This window comes from Eumetopias jubatus, unplaced genomic scaffold, assembly GCF_037043125.1.
Source record: "Eumetopias jubatus isolate StellerSeaLion01/CBP00866 unplaced genomic scaffold, mEumJub1_p1.0 scaffold_3, whole genome shotgun sequence".
In the NCBI taxonomy this organism is placed as follows: domain Eukaryota; kingdom Metazoa; phylum Chordata; class Mammalia; order Carnivora; family Otariidae; genus Eumetopias; species Eumetopias jubatus.
Genome location: NW_028274809.1, coordinates 44264513 through 44285418, shown reverse-complemented (window position 1 = coordinate 44285418; position 20906 = coordinate 44264513). Strand labels below are relative to the sequence as shown.

The 20906-nt window shown below is 39.2% G+C and overlaps 1 protein-coding gene across 4 annotated transcripts in view; it reads right to left on the bottom strand.

Moving 5' to 3' along the window:
* Positions 1–5150, bottom strand: part of NEMP2 (nuclear envelope integral membrane protein 2) — a 47427-nt gene extending 42277 nt beyond the window's left edge. For 2 of the 4 annotated variants that reach the window (XM_028122606.2, XM_028122588.1), the window contains exon 1: positions 4750–5150. In XM_028122606.2, the coding sequence (XP_027978407.1) occupies positions 4750–4861 (112 nt within the window). In that variant the 5' untranslated portion in view covers positions 4862–5150. Of the gene's footprint in view, positions 1–3753; positions 3922–4331; positions 4497–4749 lie in introns of those variants that run through there. The other 2 variants (XM_028122603.2, XM_028122597.2) reach the window with 2 other exon arrangements.
* Positions 5151–20906: the final 15756 nt, after the last annotated feature.

Here is a 20906-nt window from a genome sequence, read left to right as displayed (position 1 = left end):
CCTTCTGACAGTTTGGGTTTGCCCAAACGTCACCTTCTCAGGAAGGCCTTCTCTGACCCCACTGTCTAAAATGGCACACTCCAACCCCTTTCACCCACTTTCTTCTCACTCTGCTTTATTTTTTCCTCATATTATTAGTTTATACTCTGTCTCTCCATAAAATTAGGGAGAGCATGTTCATTAACGTATCCCCAGCCTTTAAATATCTGTCTTTTGTATGTGTGTTATAATTTGAGAGGGTTGGTGGGTTATTTGGGCATGCACAGCCAAGACAATGAAAGCCTAGCGAATCTTTGTAAAAGGCTGCCCAGTACCAGTCAGCATCATAAAAGGAGGTGCACTCTGGCCCCCCCCTTTGAAGCAACCTGATGTAATCAGATACCCTATCCAGCCTGTGTCACATCCCACCTACAGAACCCATAGGCTACATCTCCCCCTCACCCTACTCCATCATCAATATACCTTAACTACAGGGTTGAAAGCTGTAATCCTGAAGATCCCTTGGGTTAGGGACCTTCTTCTTTATCCTCCCCGGATAGAGAAGGGCAGAGAGAAAGAGGAGACAAGAAGCTTGTTTTCGTTTTACTCATATATGGTACATCAGTATATTCTGCATAAGGGACCTCCCAGTTAGAAGAAAGGAACTTGCTCTGAATTTCTCCTCGGTCCTCTACAGGATTAAGTAAAGTACAGATGGAGGTAGGTTCCTCTGATATTGATACCTGTGGAAACACTACTAAAGGCATGTTGTAAAGTGTTCCCCCTGGAATTCCCCAGAGTGGCCTCTGGCTTTTGAGGTGAAGTTGTTGTCAGATTTACACAATACATGAGACATAACAGACAAGGTGTTAGCATTTCATGGTGTCTGGCTACCCTCATTGTTATTAACTTTCTTCAGAGATGAATTTCATTCAATCCACACAAGAACTTCTAAATATCCAAGGGAACTAGAAATTCACAGCCACAAGAAACTACAGATCTAGCTTCATGTGAGTTCATATAAACCTTAAGCCATGAGCTAGTTGGGCTAAGCACAAGACAGTGACTGTGACAATCAAGATTGTTATCTAGGCTTCTTCTAGAGACATTTTCTCATTCAGTTTCTACTCCCTCCACCTCAGCCTAAGGGTGGGGAATAGAAGATGTAGCCAGCTGGACTGCTTATCTGAATTCTATCAGCTGTTCAAGCCCTGAAGTCTGGGAAGCTGCCTGCATGTCTGCAGGTGTCATTTTCTCACATGACCTCAGTCTTCTGCTGGTTCATTCTGCTAAGATGGAACTTCCTGGAGGTACATGAAGGCAAACCCAAAGATATCACCATGATATCAGCAAAATCCCCTTACAGCGCAATCTAGAAAACAGAAGGGAATTTCTAGGGATTCAGAAAAATGTACTAATAATCATTCATTTGATCAGAAGAAAACAATACCTGCCTAGGGACAGCTACTAGTTCCACTTGACATCGGATATGTTTCTACCCTAGCAGGTGCCCCATAACCTAGGTATTCACTTCCTCAAACCTGATCCCAGAAAGATCTGAAGTGTAGGCTATCCCAGCTCTGCCTCATCTCCTAAGCACCTAGGTGTATCTGCAGGACCAGTCCTGACAAGGCTACATCTCTAAGCCATGAAAGGATCATCACCTTCTGTAACTCCCTGCAGTACTCAGAAGGTTCTCTTGATTCTGCAATAAACCTGACTTCTGACTTTCTGGACAATTGTGCCCAAACTGCTAAGACATAGCACAATTATTTACATTACCAAAGGATTTGAGTCAGGGTTACCTTACCCGATGAGATTCCTTAGTTCATTTTAAATAGCACTCAATTTATAAATTCAATAAATCGAATTTTAAGACTACATAGCTTATATAAAAAAGGGACACATGGGTTATCACCTGCTTTAACTAATAAATTACATTTTTACTCCTTTGTACCGCTTTTGTCATTTATTAGTTTTCCTAAATGGAAAGGATATATTTAAGTTAAAGAATTTAGTCATACATAAGGTAAAAATATTCAGTCAAAACTTCAGAAAAGGGCAGGTAATACTTAAACCTACTTATAGAATATGCCAAAAATAAAAAGCACAAACACTCCTCAAATCTTAGCAGATCTTAAACAACCTCTAACAAAAATATTTCAGCAATGTTCCTTCTAAAAATTTAACCTTTACATGGCCCTCATATGAGAAGAAAATATCTTCAGATGAAACTATAATAGAATAATAAAATCACTTATTTAATTAGACTGCCATTTTCTCCATTTGGCCTATTACTGCTTTTCTTTTGGGACAAGGAAAGGGAAAAAAACAAAAACAAAAAGCAAAAACTGACAAAACTTAGCTCCTGAAAGTTCAAAGGAAGGATTTGTCTGGGTATTATTTGTAAATTCACATTTTCAAAGGAGTTAGCATGGAGCACCAAAGTTAGAAGGTAACTATTCTATTAACACTAGTTTTTTTAGCCAGACTTGAATATAAATCTTGATTTTTGTTTCTCCAAGAATGTGCATAGAGAATGAATCTGAAATTAGCACATGCTGATGCACATTCGGACTGATTTTAACTACAAGGACTGATTTTTCTTCTCCATAGATGAATTTGAAAGCTGTGGTTTTCAAATGGCCTATCGCTACATAGTTCAAGCCTGGGAATTCAACGCAGTGGCCTCAACTACATCCTAAGACAACACATGGTTTCTAAGCTCCTCTCCCCTGGCTGCAAACTATGAATAATAACTCTTCTTTTTAGCCAGCCAACTACCTGCCTCTCCTGTGTCACTTGCCTCTGACTTTCCTCCAAATAGGATGACAGAAAGCTGGCCTGGCTCTGGATGTTCTCTATTTTATGGAAGGGTGTGTGCATTCAAGACAGAATTTTACAACAGTTAAGTATCATCTAATCCAAGCTTCTCATGTTATAAATGGGCCCTATTATGAAAGGAAGTACCAGCTGTTTGATCTGTTCATAACACTACTTTTAGAGCAGCAATGTTCCTTAGACCTAGTCTAGTCCAGAGGTTCCAATGTGGTGTCACTGGCACACCACAGGATCTCCACAGCCTTTCCCATAAAGCATATCTGGAATGGCAAGAGTTGCTATAAGGCTACGTAAGTTGCCATTTTTCTTGGCTCTGGGCTAGAATTTTATCAACTCAGTGTACATCCTGCATGTCTTGGGCAGAACAGTAGTTCTGATAAGCATTTATGTAGCTCTCTGGCTAACAAAATAGAAGTCACAGTTAACACCAAATGTCGTAACACAAACATGAGAAATATTGGGTTAACAGAAGGAAGTAAAAAGGTGAGGAAAATACTGGAAACCACTCTGCAATAGAACAACTTTATTTTACTGACCAGAAAACCATGGTCCATAAAGATTATGTACCCAGACCAAGGTAATTCTACAAGTGGGTGGGGGCATGTAATGAATGTCTAGAAGTCAAGGTTCTGGGTGTTGGTCCAGGGCTACTTACAATTTTCTGGCTGCTGCCATGCTCAGAAACCCTCCTTCTTAGACCCATCTGTGATTTATTTTCTCATCAGTATAGACTGGTTACATTTCTCCCTACTAAGCTTGCCTTTCCTCGTCTATAAAATGGGTATGTTAATGGTACTTACCCTCAGAGGGCTATTATAGGTATTAAATAAATAATTTAAAGCACTTTTAACACTGCCTAGCACATAGTAAACACTCAACAAACCTCCGTTCAATGAAAACTGGTATAGAACAGTTCTCCAAAGTGTAACTCACTGCAAGATTCCCATGAGTTGGCAGCTCTGGCCGAATCTGGTTGTCTTCATCCTTAGACAAAGAACCCTGATTTCACTGGAGGAGGTGCTATGCCCAGCATAAAAGACCACACTTGGTTGCCTCCCTTGCAAACAGAGGTGGCCAATGAGATGAAGAGAAGTTGGTGGACAAAAATTCCAGGAAATCTTTTAAAGGATTTCATGGTGGGGGGGCGGGACGGGTAGCAGAAATGTTAAGCTCTTAGCATATTAGTAGCAGTTCTGAGTTAGAGCTCCCGACTCCTCCTTCTGTGCCAGGATCTTGAGAGTACTCCACGTATAGCCCATAACAACACTATGAGCAGCTACCATTTCTTGTTTCCTGTTCAACACTGCACACGTTAAACATTGCAACAATCCTGGCAGATATTATGTTTTACATGTGACCAGTAGCGTGACTTGCTCAAGGACACAGAGCTAGTCAGGGGCCCGGGAATTTCGGTCTAACTCTAAAGCCAAAGCTCTTACCCTCTCCTGTCCTGAGTCCAAAGTAATAGCTATAGAGAGAAATAGTGAGGTTTTCAACATAAATTGATGTACCATACAAAAGTCCTGTGTTGAAAGTCGGGAGACTAGGGTCAGTGACTAGCTGTGTGACCGCAGACAAATCAAACCACGTCTGGGCTTTGGTTGCTGCTTCTGTAAACGAGGGAACTGGGCTAGACTCTGAACTTGGCGGTTGCTTCTACTAAAATCACAAAAATGTCCAAGTGCCACCAAAGAGACCAGGAAGCCCAAGTAGGCGGAAAGGGAGGCTGGGCCTGCCGCGGGTGCCGGCCGCGCCCGCGGGGTAAGCCTGAGGGAAAGAGGCAGCGCCCAGCCGGTTCTGTGCTTCCCGCCGCCGCCGAGGCGCAGGGAGAGCGTCGGCGGGGCGCCGGGGAAGCGGGAGAGCGCAGGGAGCCGGGAGTCGGGAGCCGGTGCGCGCGGGCGCGCGCCCGCCGCCAGAGCCCACGGTTACCTGATAACGCCGCCGCCTCCTCCTCCTCCTCTCCGCGCACAGCGCCTGCGGGCAGTGTGGACAATGGCGGCAGCCACAGCAGCAGCCACCACCGCCCAAGGGGCGGCCGCATCCCGCCCCGGGACCAGCTCCGCGCCGCTCAGCCGCGGCGCGAGCCCCTGGGGGCCGGTTCGGCCGTTTGTAGCAGAAATGGCGCGGGGCCTACGAGGAGGATGAGGGGGCGGCGAGACCCGTACGCGGGAAAGGCGGAGGCCCCGCCTTCCCGGCGCAGAGGAAGAGTCGGCACGAAGCTTCTGCGTTGGCCGTCGGCTGTGGGGCACGGCTGGCCCAGGCCCGCGGGGCTCCCGGTAGCCCTCTCGCGGCCTCTCCCGGCCTCTCCCGGCCCCTCCCGGCTTCAGGGCTTCCGGGTCTCGTCTTTCCCTGAGGCGGTTGGGCCGCCCAGTCCCGGCAGTCTCTGCGCCAGGGTGGAAATTGTGGGAGGTGGGGGCCACTCTAACGTGAATTTGCCTAAAACTTCCTTGACCCGTGTGTGACCTGCGGGGTTTTAGGGCTCAGTTCTCGGAGGTTTCTTGAGTGATGTTCTATGAAGGGGAAGACCTTTCAGGAACCCCCTTTTTTACAAATAAAAGTTTATTTTTCCTTTTTATCATTTTCCTTTTTGTTGTAACAAAAACAAAAACAAACGAAGCAATTTAGTTGCTTAAGTAACACTGACTTGTATATCTAAGCCCCTAAACACACATTTCAGTATAAGGAGGCTGTAAAGCGTTACATCACCAATATAACATGTCTTAAAATTAGCTTGCATTAAAGAAAAGAAAACTACAGGAAACTGGTGGTTGCCAGAGGGAGGGAGTGGGGGAAGGTGGGCAAAATGGGCAAAGGGGGTCAAAAAGTACAAACTTACTATTATAAATAAGTTCTGGTGATGTAATGTACAGTATGATGACTAAAGTTAACAATACTGTAATGTATATTTGAAAAGTTGCTAAGAGTAGATCATAAAAGTTCTCATATGCAAATTTTGTAATTATGTGAGGTGATGGATCTTAATTTATTGTAAGGATTATTTTGCAATATATACATATATCATGTACATCTAAAACGAACACAATGTTATATGTCAGTTATTATCTCAATAAAACTGGAAAAAATATCTTGGTGGCCTTTATATTGATAATTAGTATAGAACTTGAAGACTTAAGTAAATTATATTGCTTTTTTTTTTTTATTTTTAAAGAACAGAACTTCCTCAGGCCCTGAAAACCCATTAATGTGATTCAATATTTCATACTAAACATTTACTAGAACAAAAGTTCATTTCCTCTTTTCTGATTCTGGTCTTCTGCTTAGGTACCTCAGAGAAGCCAATTGTGACAGAAATGATCCTCTAAAAATAACTCAGCTTCATTTTCCCCAAAGGTATGAGTAGGACTCACTAACTAGATTTTTCTTGGCTTCAAAGTAAGGTTTAACCAATTGTCCTCAAATCCCTGGCACCATGTGGACACCCATAGATGGTTTTGGAAGTTCAGAAATTTCCTTATAAGGAACTCTTCAAGGAGATGAGTTTTACAAATAAACTATTAAACTTCCACCTTGTCTGCCCTGAAGACTGTCTCCAGAGAAACAGCAGAGCTCTTGATCCAAGTGTGGGGTGTGCACTTGCCTCTTGCACAACAGTTTTTTTTCCTAACCACATTCATTTTGATTTAGCTTAATTTTGAATGGCATGATGAAAAGTAGCTAAAAGAAACAGGTAGCTTCTTGAAAGATAAATGTGTTTTCCTGCAGCAGTGTCTGGTAAAGAGCAGGGAGCAATATAATAAATTAATATTTAAATTGCTATTCATGTAGCATATCTTTAGTAAATATCTGTAAAGAAGCTAAGTCAAAATACCACATTCCTCTCTACAGGATAGCAGTATTTTTCCGGAGATAATAAGAATCTTGGAAGGTGGTAGTTGTCACTGGGGGACAAACATGAGACCTCACCTAACTTCCCAAAAACTTTCTCTGATATGAAAACCTTAAGCTGTTGGGGAAGGAGCATAAAATACTACTACCACAGGGCCATGGCAAAGACTCTTATTTCTGGCGGAGAGATAGAAGTGCAAACTCTCTGCCCCTGGGGGAGCAGCAGGAAACACTGGGGTTCAGGGTCCTGAACTGAAATGACAAGAGTAGAGGTTGGCAACTTCTGGGAAACCCTCTTTTATTGAAGACATACCACAGAAACAAGGCAGGATTTGTCAGCGATGGGTAAAGGGGGAAGAAATACTGAGAAAGCCCCACCTCTAAGGCTCAGGTACACAGGACCTGCCTAAGATCAAAGCTGAACAGGAGAAAGGAGAACCCATCTTGCCCCACCACAAGCCAAGCACTAGGAACAAGCAACCCTACACTGTACTGAGGAGGAAAAAGAATGTGGGGAGAGATCCCTCTTCAACACAGACATGCAAGAACTGCTGAAAGCTAAGGGACACTAAGAAAAACTCTCAGCACTCCAGTTTCCACACTAAGAACAAGGTAATAGCACAAAAATTAAAATCCTATGGTACAGGGCGGCTGGGTGGCTCAGTTGATTAAGCATTTGCCTTCAGCTCAGGTCATGATCCCAGGGTCCTGGGATTGAGCCCCAGCTCCCTGCTTAGCTGGGAGTCTGCTTCTCCCTCTTCCTCTGCCCCTCCCCACTGCTTGTGCATACACACACTCTCTCTCTGTCAAATAAATAAATAAAATCTTTTTTTAAAAAATCCTGTGGTACACCAAAGGATTTATTGTTATAATAACAATAAAATCCAAACTCAGCTCACCTCCTGACTAGATTGATTTAATCACCTACATTTCTAATCTGACAGAAGAGGCATACTTGTTTCTGGGTATAAATATTTTTTACCTCAGTTCCTCTACAAGATATCATTCAATTAAAAATTACAATACACCCAAAACAGCAAAGAAAAAAAATCCATTATTAAAGAGCTTAAAGCAATCAACAAAGCTAGATTCAAAAATGATCCACATGTTGGGCTATGATTAATATGTTAAAGGATCTAGTGGAAAAGGTAGATAACATGTGTGAATATATGGAAAATTTCAGCAGAGATATGGAAATTATTAAAAATGTGAAATGGAAATGCTCGAAATTAAAAGCACATTATTAGAGATGAATAATTCCTTCAGTGGGCTTAGCAGAACACTGGACATAGCTGAGAATAAAACACTGAACTTGAATATAGGTAAATAGAAATTATCCATACTGAAATACAAGGAAAGAATTTTAAAAAAAGAAAGAAAGAACAGAACATCCAAGATCTGTGAAATAATATCAAGTGGTTTGATAAACACAGGTTGGAATCCCAAAAGGAGGGGAGAGGAAGAATGAGACAGGGGAAATATTTTATGATATAAAGCTGAGAATTTTCCAAAATTAATGAAAACAGAAGATAAGAAAATCTTAAAGACAGCCAGAGAAAAATGATACACTGCAGAGGGCTAAAACTTACAGCAGACTTCTTGTTAGAAACTGCATAAGTGACATTTTTGAAGTAGTAGAAGAAAGAATCCCATCAATCCAGAATTCTATACCCAGTTATAATATCTTTCAAAAAATTGAAAGCAAATGAAGCTTTTTTTCATTTCCAGTAGGCTTTCACTATAAGAAATGTTAAAAGAAGTTCTTCAGGCAGGAAGAGTATTATAGCAGATGGAAATTTGGATCTACACAAAGAAATAAATAGCTCTAGAAATGATAAAAGTGAAAGTAAATATAAAACTTTTTATTATTGTAATCACTTTAAAAGATGTGTCTAAAGCAAAAATAGTTCCAATGCACTGTGGGACTTATATGTAGAATTAAAATGAATGACAGTACAACAGAGGATGAGAGGAAAGAAATGGAAGTATGCTACATAAAGTTCTTTCAGTATACCTAAGGTGATATAGTAATTCTTGAAATTAGACTGTGATAAACTAAAGATGTGTGTTGTAAACCTTAGATCAACCACTAAAATCTTTTAAAAAGAGGTATAGCTAATAATCCAACAGTGGAAATAAAATAGAACAATAAAGTGTTCCAAAAGAAGGTAAGTATATAGGGGGAAAAGGGATAAAGAACAAATTGACAAATATAAAACAACTTAAAAAATGGTAGGTCTAAATCCAACCATATCAATAATAACATTAAATATAAATGGCTCAACATCTAATTAAAAGGCAGATGTCAGATTGGATAAATAAGCAAAAGCTTATTTACATGCTATTTACTAGAAATATACCTTAAGTTTAGAGATATACTTAAATAGGTTAAAAAGAAAAGGATGGGAAATGATATGCCATAAAAAAAACACCAATCAAGGGGCACCTGGGTGGCTCAGTCGTTAAGCATCTGCCTTCAGCTCAGGTCATGATCCCAAGGTCCTGGGATCGAGCCACGCATTGGGCTCCCTGCTCCACTGGAAGCCTGTTTCTCCCTCTCCCACTCCCCCTGCTTGTGTTCCTGCTCTTGCTATCTCTCTCTCTCTCTGTCAAATAAATAAATAAAATCTTAAAAAAAAACACCAATCAAAAGAAAGTTGAGTCGCTATATTAATATCAGATGAAGTAGACTCAAGAATAAGTAATACTACCAGTAATTCAGTAGGTCTAGGGTAGGGCCTGAGATTTTGCATTTCTAACAAACTCACTAGTGGTCTGAGGACATCTTAAACAGCAAGTTCTTAGAACACTAGGCTCATAGAAAATTGACAGAATGAGGGCAGATGGAAGGAATCCAAGTTCAAATAGTTTGGAAAATACAGCTTACTGTGTTATCCCTCATAGACATTCACAATGACAAATAGCATATTAAAGAGTTAAAAATTCCTGGGGTGCTTGGGTGGCTCAGTCGGTTAAGCATCTGCCTTTGGCTCAGATCATGATCTCAGGGTCCTGAGATTGAGCCCTGCATCGGGCTCTCTGCTCAGCGAGGAGCCTGCTTCTCCTTTTCCCTCTGCCTGCCACTCTGCCTACTTGTACTCTCTCTGTGTCAAATAAATGAATAAAATCTTTCAAAAAAATAAATAAAAAAATTTTTAAAAAAAGACTTAAAAATTCCTGTAGTAAAGAAATTTGCAGTAGACAGCCTTTAGGATGGCCTCCAATGATCCCCTTTATTTCTTGGTATTCATGCCCTGTATAACCTCCTGTTCCTAAGTGTGGGCTAGAAATACTGATTGTTTCTAATGAAGAGTATAGGGCAGACATGGTATGTCATTTCCAAGATTAGGTTATAAAAAGACTACAGTTTCTATCTTGAGTGTTCTCTCTCACTTTCTCTGGGATCACTCTCACTAGGGAAGTCAGTTACCATGTTGTGAGGCAACACTGTAGAGAGACCGATGTGAATGAGCAGATCTCCCCCAACAGAACTTTGAGATGTTTGTAGTGCTGGCCAATGCTTTGATTGTAGCTCTTGAGAGACCCTGAACCAGAACCACCTAGTTAAGCTGTTCCTATATTCCTGACCCTCAAAAACTATGATATAGTAAATTATGCTAGGTAAGTTTTTATCCTACTAATACTGTGTTGTTTCCATCATGATCTCTTTTGGATTGAGGAATTCTGGGTGAAACATTTGGTTTACACATATACTACACCAAAATTTAAGCCTGATAATTATTTTTCTCAAATAAAATCCATTAATATCCCATGCATACACAGTTTAGAAAACACTACACGTAATCTTTTGTAAAGTCTAATTTCAAAGTCAAGCTTTAGCTGTGTAAAGAGCTTTAGAGGTGAGCACCACACCTAAGCTTTCTGGCAATAATGGAACGAACCAAAAAACCACAAAAAACAAAAACAAAACAAAAACAAAACAAAACAAAACACCAAGGAGAAGGAAAAGGAGAAAAACAGAATTGAGAGTGTGGTCAGACTCATAGGTTCTTTGACATCAGCATGGAACATTGCTTCCTTCTCATGAGAAGCAGATGGATTTAACAAACTGTGATTATTGCAGTGTATTATTTTTAAGTTATACCAGCATTTGTGTGCATCCTTCTAGGAGATGAAATATACTCATTAATCAAACCAAACCAAACCAATCCAAAACAAAACCCCCTATAAACAGGACACCAGCAGAATCTTCTGTTCAAAGCTTCCTGGGATATTATGCAGGCTTGCTTTCTATCTTTCCATTAGAAAATAGAGAAAAAGTTTGTCCATCAGTGAGTCGATGAAGTGAGAGAGTTGTAGTTGGAATCGCCATTAAACTTGCCAAGAGGATGCAAAAACAATTGTCACTAGATTATAACACCAGCACATAAATTTCTACACCAAAATGGGTGATTGAAAAAGGACAAAATTCATTGCCTCTTGAAGCAGTTGCCCAATTGTGCCACAGATCTTAGCTGTGGACATCTGGTAAACAGCCCATGTCCACCTCTAAGAAGGAATGAAGTACTGTAGCTTGTGGGATCTGGATCTCCTAGATAATGAAGAAGTTGGCACTTTTGCCAGAATGCTATTGGTGTGGGTAATAAGTAAATGTTTAGCATTGTGAATGCAGATTCCCAAGACAAACCCTCTGGAGATTGTTCCAGTTCTTCCGGGGAAAGCCCAAAATTCACCTTCTTAATATGTACCCCAAGTGATTCAAAAATCATTAGAAATAAATTTTGAGTTTTACAAGTTTCATGCTTGACAGGAAGTAGCTTTTTCAGCAAGTTTGTAACCACAGCTAAAATATTGTGTGTATGTACCTTACATAATTCATATTGCTAGAATATGATATATTTTTGAAAAAAATGTATAATAAAGAGCTTCCTTAATATTATTTTCGTGACCTGAGTTTTTTAATTCCATTCAACTATTCCAACAAATAGTTGAATTCCATTCAACTATTTCCACATTCAACTATTTTCACATGGTGTGAAAAAGATTATAATTCAATTTTCAGCCTCTGCATTTTTATTTCTAGAGTTCTTGTTCTTCATAACTAATTAATTTTCTATAGCTGTCATAGGGTTATAATCAGTCATTATGAATCAGATGTAAAATTTAGCTCATGTCAGAAATTATTTAGGAACTTTCACTTGGTTTCTAGGTAGGTAGAACATTTAATTAAATGAATTAGAATAAAATAAAGTTCTACTACTTTGTGTTCTTTCATAAAGAAAGAATTAGTCTGTTACTGCAATGATACCCGCCAATGCCATAAAGATTACAGAGGCTATATGTCATAATGTCTTCTTTTTAAAAATTCCCATTTTTGAATTTCACATAAAGAGAGGGGGGGAAAAAAACAACAAACAACAGCAGGCTGTTCAAGACCTCTCCATAAAGGAAAAAAGTAAAAATAATAAAAATTGACTCATTGGATCATGTTTTTCTTAGCATATTTCATTTAGGAAATATTTTGAAATTGACTTGCCATATACTAGTTCGATAATTTTAGTAATAAGTCATGTCAAAACTAGAAGAGAGATAGCTTTTCAGTATGAATAAATGATGTTGGGAAGGATTAGAATAAATATAATTTGTAAGAAAGATAGTATGTCCTCTATACTAAATTAGTAAAGCTTGTTGTAAAAAATAATTGGTCAAATTCAATTCAAATCTTTCAATTCAAATAGAGAGATGCAGAATTCTTTAAAGTAGTGGTTGTCAAATTTTGGTGTGGGTAAGAGTCCCATGTCCAAACATTCTTATTCAGTAGGTCCAGCGTATGACCTGGGAATCTACACTGGCAATTCTGAGGCAAATAGTTTTGACTATACTGTATTAGTGGTAGACAAAATATTCAAAAGTGATTGATCGTTAGTTGATGATGGCTAGAAAATAGTATCTAAAGTGAAAAAATTGACATATTTGGTTAATCTGAAAAAAAGAAGATTGAAGAGTTACAGCTTTCTAAGAGTTAATTTAAAGAACTAGGATACAGGAAACTAGTAACCAGTTATTATGTTTTCAAAGACAAGAGCAATCTTTCACCTGGACACCGGCCAGTCCTACCATTCCACATCACCTGATTCCTAAACAAATCCTATCAAAGTTTTCTTTGCTGCCAACACACCCTTGGGAAGCATTTTTTTTTTTAAGATTTTATTTATTTATTTGACAGAGAAAGATATAGTGAGAGAGGGAACACAAGCAGGGGGAGTGGGAGAGGGAGAAGCAGGCTCCCACGGAGCAGGGAGCCCGATGCGGGGCTCGATCCCAGGACCCTGGGACCATGACCTGAGCCAAAGGCAGACGCTTAACCATCTGAGCCACCCAGGCGCCCTCCTTGGGAAGCATTTTAATCATGCCGTTCTCTACAATTAATCTAGGTCTTCCCCCACCGCCACTGGAATAATTTCTATTAAAACGATTATAGTGAAATAATTGTATTTCAAAATCTATTTTTCTTTCATGGAAAGCTGTAAACTGCAGATATCCTTTTAGTTTAAATTCCTTAATTGTCTTCATCGATCATTTATTGACAATGAAAAAGATTCAGGAGCCCTTCAATTCAGTTAAAACAGGGATTTTCTCTTCTTGCTTTCAGTTCTTGATCACGCACTTACTTCAGAACGTCCCTGGTGGTCACAGTCTATACGGAAAATTCTTCAGTCTATTTCATGTGTTTTTGGAAAGAACTCAAATATTTTTTAAAAAGGACATGTAGGGGCTGAGAGATGAAGATAAATATAACAGTCTCAGATTTTGTTCTTCTGCTTGTATGTTGTCTCTCTGTCTCTCTCTCCCTCTCCAAATCAGATCTAAATAGCCTATCTATATTTCCAATATTGCTGTCTCTTTGCATTCTATATCTAGAATATATACATCTGGCTAGATCCAAGTATATTATAGAGTTGTTATAAAGATTTTTGACTTTCCTTATTTTTCCAGGATGTTATTGTTGATCATGGGAGTGGAAAGAAAGTGTAAGCAACTGTTGGGAAGAAATTTATAATGTTTTATTTATAATAAAAAATTTTATTTATGAAATATAAATAATATTTTATTTATCTTAAAAAATTGACATGAGAGTCTACCTGTTCTGAATGGTTTCTATAACACAATCATAATTTCTAGAGTAGTCATGTGTCATAGAGATTATGGAAAGTGGAAATAATTCAATTAATATACTTCTAATTTTTGCTAATGTTATTAATCCTATTTTACCTGTAAAGTCTATCTACCTAACATTAGATATATTTTGCTTACATTAATCAAAGTCTATAAAGCTAGATGAAAAAAATTATTATTTAGTACATTTCAGTAACCTTCCCCCACACTCATTTTTATTTCTTTGCTGTGATTTATAGGCCCTGTCCTTACTGACAGGGTCAAAAACTCCATCTATGTCTTAAACAATGAAGACATTTATTATGTCGCATGGAAGAAAGTCCCAAGGCAGGTTAATTCAGTAGCTTGAGCATGCTATCAAGGTCTCAGACTGTTTCCAGCTTTCTACTTCACCACTCTTAGCTTGTTGGACTTTGTCTGTAACTTTTCTCCTCATAACTGAAAAGGGCTTGCCACTGTCTCCGATCCTGGGTCCTCACACAACTGTGACCCAAGGCAGGGGGCACCAACTCCCCTTTCATCTCTTGAATAGGGAAGTGAAGCCATTCTTAGAAGCCCTTCCCTCCACCCTCTCGACAGACTCCCTTGCTGGTCCTATGAGAAGTGACTAGCCCAGGGCGCCTGGGTGGCTCAGTTAGTTAAGCGTCTGCCTTCAGCTCAGGTCATGATCCCAGGGTCCTGCATCCAGCTCCCTGCTCAGCGGGGAGCCTGCCTCTCCCTCTCCCTCTGTCCCCTACTTGTGCTTGCTCAATCTCTCTCAAATAAATAAACTCTTTAAAAAAAAAAAGAAAAAAGGAGAAGAAGTGACTAGCCCATGCCCTTGCTAAATGGGGTGGAGTGAATGTCTGGCATTTGCAGCCTCCATGGTGGGAAGGGTATCATAGAAGACAAAGACTGGAATAGCAATAGACAGGGGAAAAAATCACTCTGGTGATATTTCTGACAGTTCCCAAAAGCCTTTGGAGGCTTCTGAAAATGGGAGTTGAAATTTATGCTGACTTAATAAATGAGTTTTATTCCTTATCCTAAACTTTGATAAATGTATTTTCCTTTAGAAATTTATTCATTGACTCAAAATGGGAGTTGCTTCTATATCAAGTAAGTATTTTTCCTACTATTGCTCTTGTTTAGGAGATTTACATAACATCTTTATTCTAAAGCACTGGATTTCCTAAATAGCAAATATTTCCTTTCTAATAATGACAGAGAATAAAATTAGACAAATGGGTTATAATAGGGAAAGTAAGGAGAGAGTAATAGGAATGGTAGAAAAAGAAAAAGGTAAGGAAAAAAAGGAAAGGTAAAGTAGACTGAGCAGTGACTGTTCTGGATGGTATAACGTGAGAGAGTTCAGTTAACTAGGTCACTTGCCACTTGAAATGATGGGCAGGGTAAGCCTTTAAGACTCTGGAGGAAATAGAAGGAAAGGAGGAGGGAGTTAACTCCTTTTTCAGGCATGCATTCTGCAAGTTAGAATTTGTCTGTCTTAACCACATTGCAGGTGTGTCCCTGGAAATGCATGTTCATATAGGGTGGCATTCCTTTTTCTTTCTTCTTTTCACTTAAAGATATTTTGCCTAACAATGATGCTTAAAATCATTCATCTAAATATTTAAGGCTCTTAACTTGTTTCAACAATAATTAAAGCTAAACCCACTAATATTTCTTGGATTTGTTTTAGGATTGAGAGGTTATACTTCCTGCTTTCCATTTTCCCATTTCACCTGGTTCTTCATTGCCTTTTCCTAGTTTTCCCCCTTTCTACTCTTTGCCAGATAGTATAATCACCAGAAATATTATACGTTCTTTTTTAACACTTTATCAATCTTGAATAATACCAGAGAGAATCTTGTTGAAATTCTCCCTTTGTTATGATAGGTATCCTTTATGTTAAATAGGTTTTTATTGTTTTAATCCTTACATCTATTGTAAAATCAAAGTATAGAAAGCAATACAAAATGAATGTATACCCTAATGAGTTATTTATCATAAGGCAAACATTCTTGTAGCCAACCCCCAAATTAAGAAATAGAATTTTCCTTGGGGCACCTGGGTGGCTCAGACGGTTAAGCATCTGCCTTCGGCTCGGGATCGAGCCCCGCATCGGGCTCCCTGCTCCGGGGGAGGCCTGCTTCTCCCTCTCCCTGCTTGTGTTCCCTCTCTCGCTGTCTCTCTCTCTCTGTCAAATAAATAAATAAAATCTTAAAGAAAAAAACATTTTTTTAATAATTTGCCTTTTTTATGCTTTTACTACATCTGTATCTCTTCTCCTCTGTAACAAGATTTCTGGTTCCCAAGGATACAGTAGATGACGGAATTAGAATATCTCATAATTACTCATCCACATTGTACATATGACAGGCTCAGAATAACAACACACATATTACTACCACAATATAATTACAAAGAACAGCTTAAAATATTTTTTATATGTTCTCCCCACTCTCGCTCAGTTTTTTATAGTTGCACTATTTCTACATTATGCAAGAATATAGCTTTTACATATTTATTCTCTTTTAATTATCATTTAATATTATTTTTTCAGATAACTGTGTTTTACTATATACCTCTAATCATTTTGTCTAAAACTCATCCTCTACTAGATTCTTCAGGAAGGACTAATGAAGACAATATTCTCCAAGTTCTTGCATATTGGTAACTGTTGTTCCATGCCTTTTACAGTTGAAAGTCAGTTTTGCAGGATATAAAATCCTCAGCTCACATTTTATTTCTTGTGTCTCTTAAATATGTTATTCATTTCCTTCTGGCATAAAGTATAGCTGTCAAGATAAAAACTGATGATAATCTAATTTTTTACCCTGTAAGTTACTTGGTGGTTTTGACTGCATACTCAATGGAATATTTTCTTTTTTTAAAGTTCATTCATTTTACTAGAAATAAGTCTTGGTATTGATTGTTCTGGGTCAATATTCCCAGCTACATAGTGTGCTTTTTCAATACGTAATTTCACATTGTTTCTTATTTAAGGAAAGTTCTCTTTAATTATTTGTTTTTCCCCTGTTTTGTATCTCTTCTTCAAAGATTCTGGTTACTTGTGTTTGAATCTTTTTCGTCCATCTTCACTACTTGTCACTTTCTCTCAAATGTTTTTTAACTTATTTTTTAAACCTTTGGTCCTTTTTATATTTTATTTCTCTTAAGGCATAATCTGTTTAATTATATTTGCTCTTGTGTTCCTTCTAATTTAGCGTTTCTGAATTTTTTTTTTAACTTCTAATTGTCTCCTGAGTTCTATCACCTCAGTTGCAGTGTTTTTAAATTTTCCAAGTTTTAACAGTTTTGATTAATGTTTTCATTTCATGTCTTGTATCATTTTCTTAATGTATTTTAGCTTCTCTTGAGATAGAAAGTTATACTTTTGATTTGTTCTGTGTATCTCTTTCTGGCATAGGGATATTATCCTACTCAATATTTTTCTTAGAAATAACTTTGCAGGGGCGCCTGGGTGGCTCAGCCGTTGGGCGTCTGCCTTCAGCTCGGGTCATGATCCCGGGGTCCTGGGATCGAGCCCTGCATCGGGCTCCCTGCTCCGCGGGAGGCCTGCTTCTCCCTCTCCCACTCCCCCTGCTTGTGTTCCCGCTCTCGCTGTGTCTCTCACTGTCGGATAAATAAAATCTTAAAAAAAAAAAAAGAAATAACTTTGCAAAGGATTTGGCCTCAGTACTTGTTTCTCATTTTTATATGAAGATGGTCCTCTAGAACTTTTAGTAGGAGATGTGGTTTTAAGTAACCTTCTCTAACTTCATAAATTCCGTCTTCTGCTATTTTCATGTAGTTAAGAAGGGTCAGCTTGCTTTATGAGATTTCCTGGTCCTGTTGCCTCTCCCCAACACACTTTTATTTGGGTCTGCTATCTTTATTCTGTTGTCTCTATCCAGCTCAATTTTGATTCCACTCTCAGCATTTCTCTTCCGTGGGACACTCGGTTGTTTGAAGAGAGCTATGGCAGGTCAGTGTCTAGAGTTCATAGGGCCGACACTGCTTAAACACCTTCAAGCTTTGTAATAGACTTGGTGCATTCACCATCTACTGGATTGGGCAAAACCTACCTACATTTTCCAGGAAATAGTTGTTGCTATTTTGGGCTTCTCCCCTTCTCCAGTCTGTCAAAGTCTGTTAAGCTTCAACTGCTTCTCTCTGCATTTCCTGCTCAGATGCTGATATGATTCAGGTCTGTGGCTGTTCGTGATTTGTCCTTACTCACATGCATTTTGAAGTCTTTGTGGATGCCTCATTACCTAGTGTCAGTGTAAATGTTGTCCATGTTTTTTTATTTTATTGAGTAGTTCTGTATGTTTTTATGTTGAGATTTGGATTCAAAATTACATTGCCGCTGTAGTCATCTTCCTAGAACCCACCAGATAGATTTAAAATACTCTCTTCTTGGGATGCCTGGGTGGCTCAGTTGTTAGGCATCTGTCTGCAGCTCAGGTCATGATCTCAGGGTCCTGGGATCGAGTCCCACATCGGGCTACCCGCTCAGCGGGAAGCCTGCTTCTCCCTCTCCCACTTTCCCTGCTTGTGTTCCTGCTCTATCTCTCTCTCTGTCACATAAATAAATAAATATTTTAAAATAAAATAAAATACTCTCTTCTTTAAGTAGAATCCACATTTTCACAAGAATTAGAAATGGTAAATTGCTAATAACTTCCTAAGCTGTGATAATTTTATTATAATTTCAGCAAAGTTTAGGGATTGTTTTCTCAACGTTATAAAATCCTCTGAGAGCTTTAGAGGTATGTATTTTTCAGTATACTTTCGGCACAATTAAAGAGAGAAAATTTCTGTGTCCTCAAACCAGTTTAAAATATTAAGTGTTCCAGGTATTAATGGAAAAACCAACTTAATATAAAACTTTGGTGCAAAGCAGGTTATAAGCTGAAAATAATAAAAGTAAAATTCTTATTGCTGTGTAAGAGGAGGTGTGTTTACACAGTGTTTTCACATTTTTATCTCATTTCATCCTCAAAATAACCTTAGGGAGGTATTGTTATTATGAGTCCTACTCTTCAGAAGAAATTGAGCTTAGAAGACTTACATGACTTGATTTAAGATTTTAGCAGGCAGGATTCTCTAGGTAAAAGGTTTACTCTTCCCCCAGGGGCTCAGCTTTGAAGAGATCCCTGAGTAGCTTGCTGCAGGCTATGGAACCTGCCTAAATATATATATAAAATATATATATATATATATATATTTATTTGAGAGAGAGAGAAAGTGGGGGGAGGGGTAGAGGGAGAGAATCCTTAAACAGACTCCGTGCTGAGTGGGGAGACCGGTGCAGAGCTCGATCTCTTGACCCATGAGATCATGACCTAAGCCAAAACCAAGAGTCCGATGCTTAACCAACTGAGCCACCCAAGAGCCCCATACCAATCACATATTTCTTGAGGACCAATGCAGTGACAGATGCTGCAGCTGGATCTCTCTCTCACGGTCTGGTTCTCTCTCACAATCTGGTTAAGAGCCATGTAAGTGACAGAGTGGCCCCTGAACCTAGGACTCTAGACCCCTTGGTTTGCTTTTTTTCCTGCTAGCTAACATCAGTTTCAGCAGTGTGCTTTGTGTGACCTGTGGCACACTGAGTACCTCCATGTGGCCTCACGTATATACCTCACGTATATACCTGCGTGTTGTTGGACAGGAGTAACTTGGGTTCGTGGTAGACGTGAAAGGACAATGCCAGAGCATTTCTCGTGCTTGCGGCGATGCTTCTCCGATATTTACAGGAGAACCCTGTTCCAAACCTTTGGGGAGTCTTCATTACATCCTAATATTTTACCTTAAAATTCATGCAACTTTTAAATTTTACTTGGCAATACATCTGTGCTATTTGAATACAAAGAGAGTATTTTCCATACTATTTGCCAGCAAGTAAAAGTATTGCTATGTGGGAGGACATAGACTATTTCTCCATTGGCTCTCTTAGTACCTCCTGGCATATAACCACGTCCTCCTAAAGTTCCCCAGTTCAAAAGCTTGATAGGAAGTGGAAGAAGTAGGCTGCAGCTCTATCATGGGAGTTTGAAGATTTTGCTAAATATTTGAACTTTATTCTCTAGACACTGAGAAGCCAGTGAAGCAAGAAAGAAACTGACCTGGTCAATTTTGTGTTTTAGAGGAATGGCTTTGACCTTTTATGATTATCATCTATAGTAAGAAATACGTTTTACATGGTGATTCATATGCACAGTATATACATGTGTAATATATAATACATATACATATGTGTATATTTATGTGAAGGTATATATATATATATATATATATGAAACAATTCACTAAATTGGCTGCACAACCTCTCGTAGATTGCACCTCACAATTTAAAAAAAAAATTTGGTGGCAATATGGAGGAAGGGAGACAGCAAAACCACTCAAAGTGCAAATAGGTCAAGATAATCAGGATATAAAGCAAGGCAGTGGCTGTGGGGATAGAGCTAGAATCCAGAGAAATTGGTTACTAATTGCCCATGAAAGTGATTTGGGGTTTCTGGTTTGAGTGACTATCCATCCTACTTACTGAGACTAGGAAAACAAAAAATACAAGTTTAGAAAGAAAAAGAATAAATTCCATTTGGAAGTGATTCTGAAGTACATGCAAGACTAGTAGGTAGTTGGGTAGGAGAGTTGGAACTCAGGAAGGAGATGTGAGCAGGAGAGAAAGATCTGAGACTCTTGAGCATAGAGGTCTTAACTGAAGGCAGGGGAATGGAGACAAGATTGCCAGGATGAGTGGAAAGAGTCAAATGAGAAGAGGGCCAACGACAGAACTCTGAAGAGAGCACCTTCATTTAAAAGGAGGGCAGTGGGGCACCTGGGAGGCTCAGTCGATTGATCTTGGCTCCGGTCCATGATCTCAGGGTCATGAAATCGAGCCCCACATTGGGCTCCGTGTGGGACTCTGTGCTGGGCGTGGAGCCTGCTTAAGATTCTCCCTCCCTCTCCCTCTGCCCCTCCCACCCTGCTCCCACACACACACTCTCTCTGGCTCTCTAAACAAACAAACAAACAAGCAAATGGAGGGCAGAAAAAGAGCCTGCAACAGAAACTGCGAAGCAGACGGGAGAGTAGAGGGTCACCTGAGC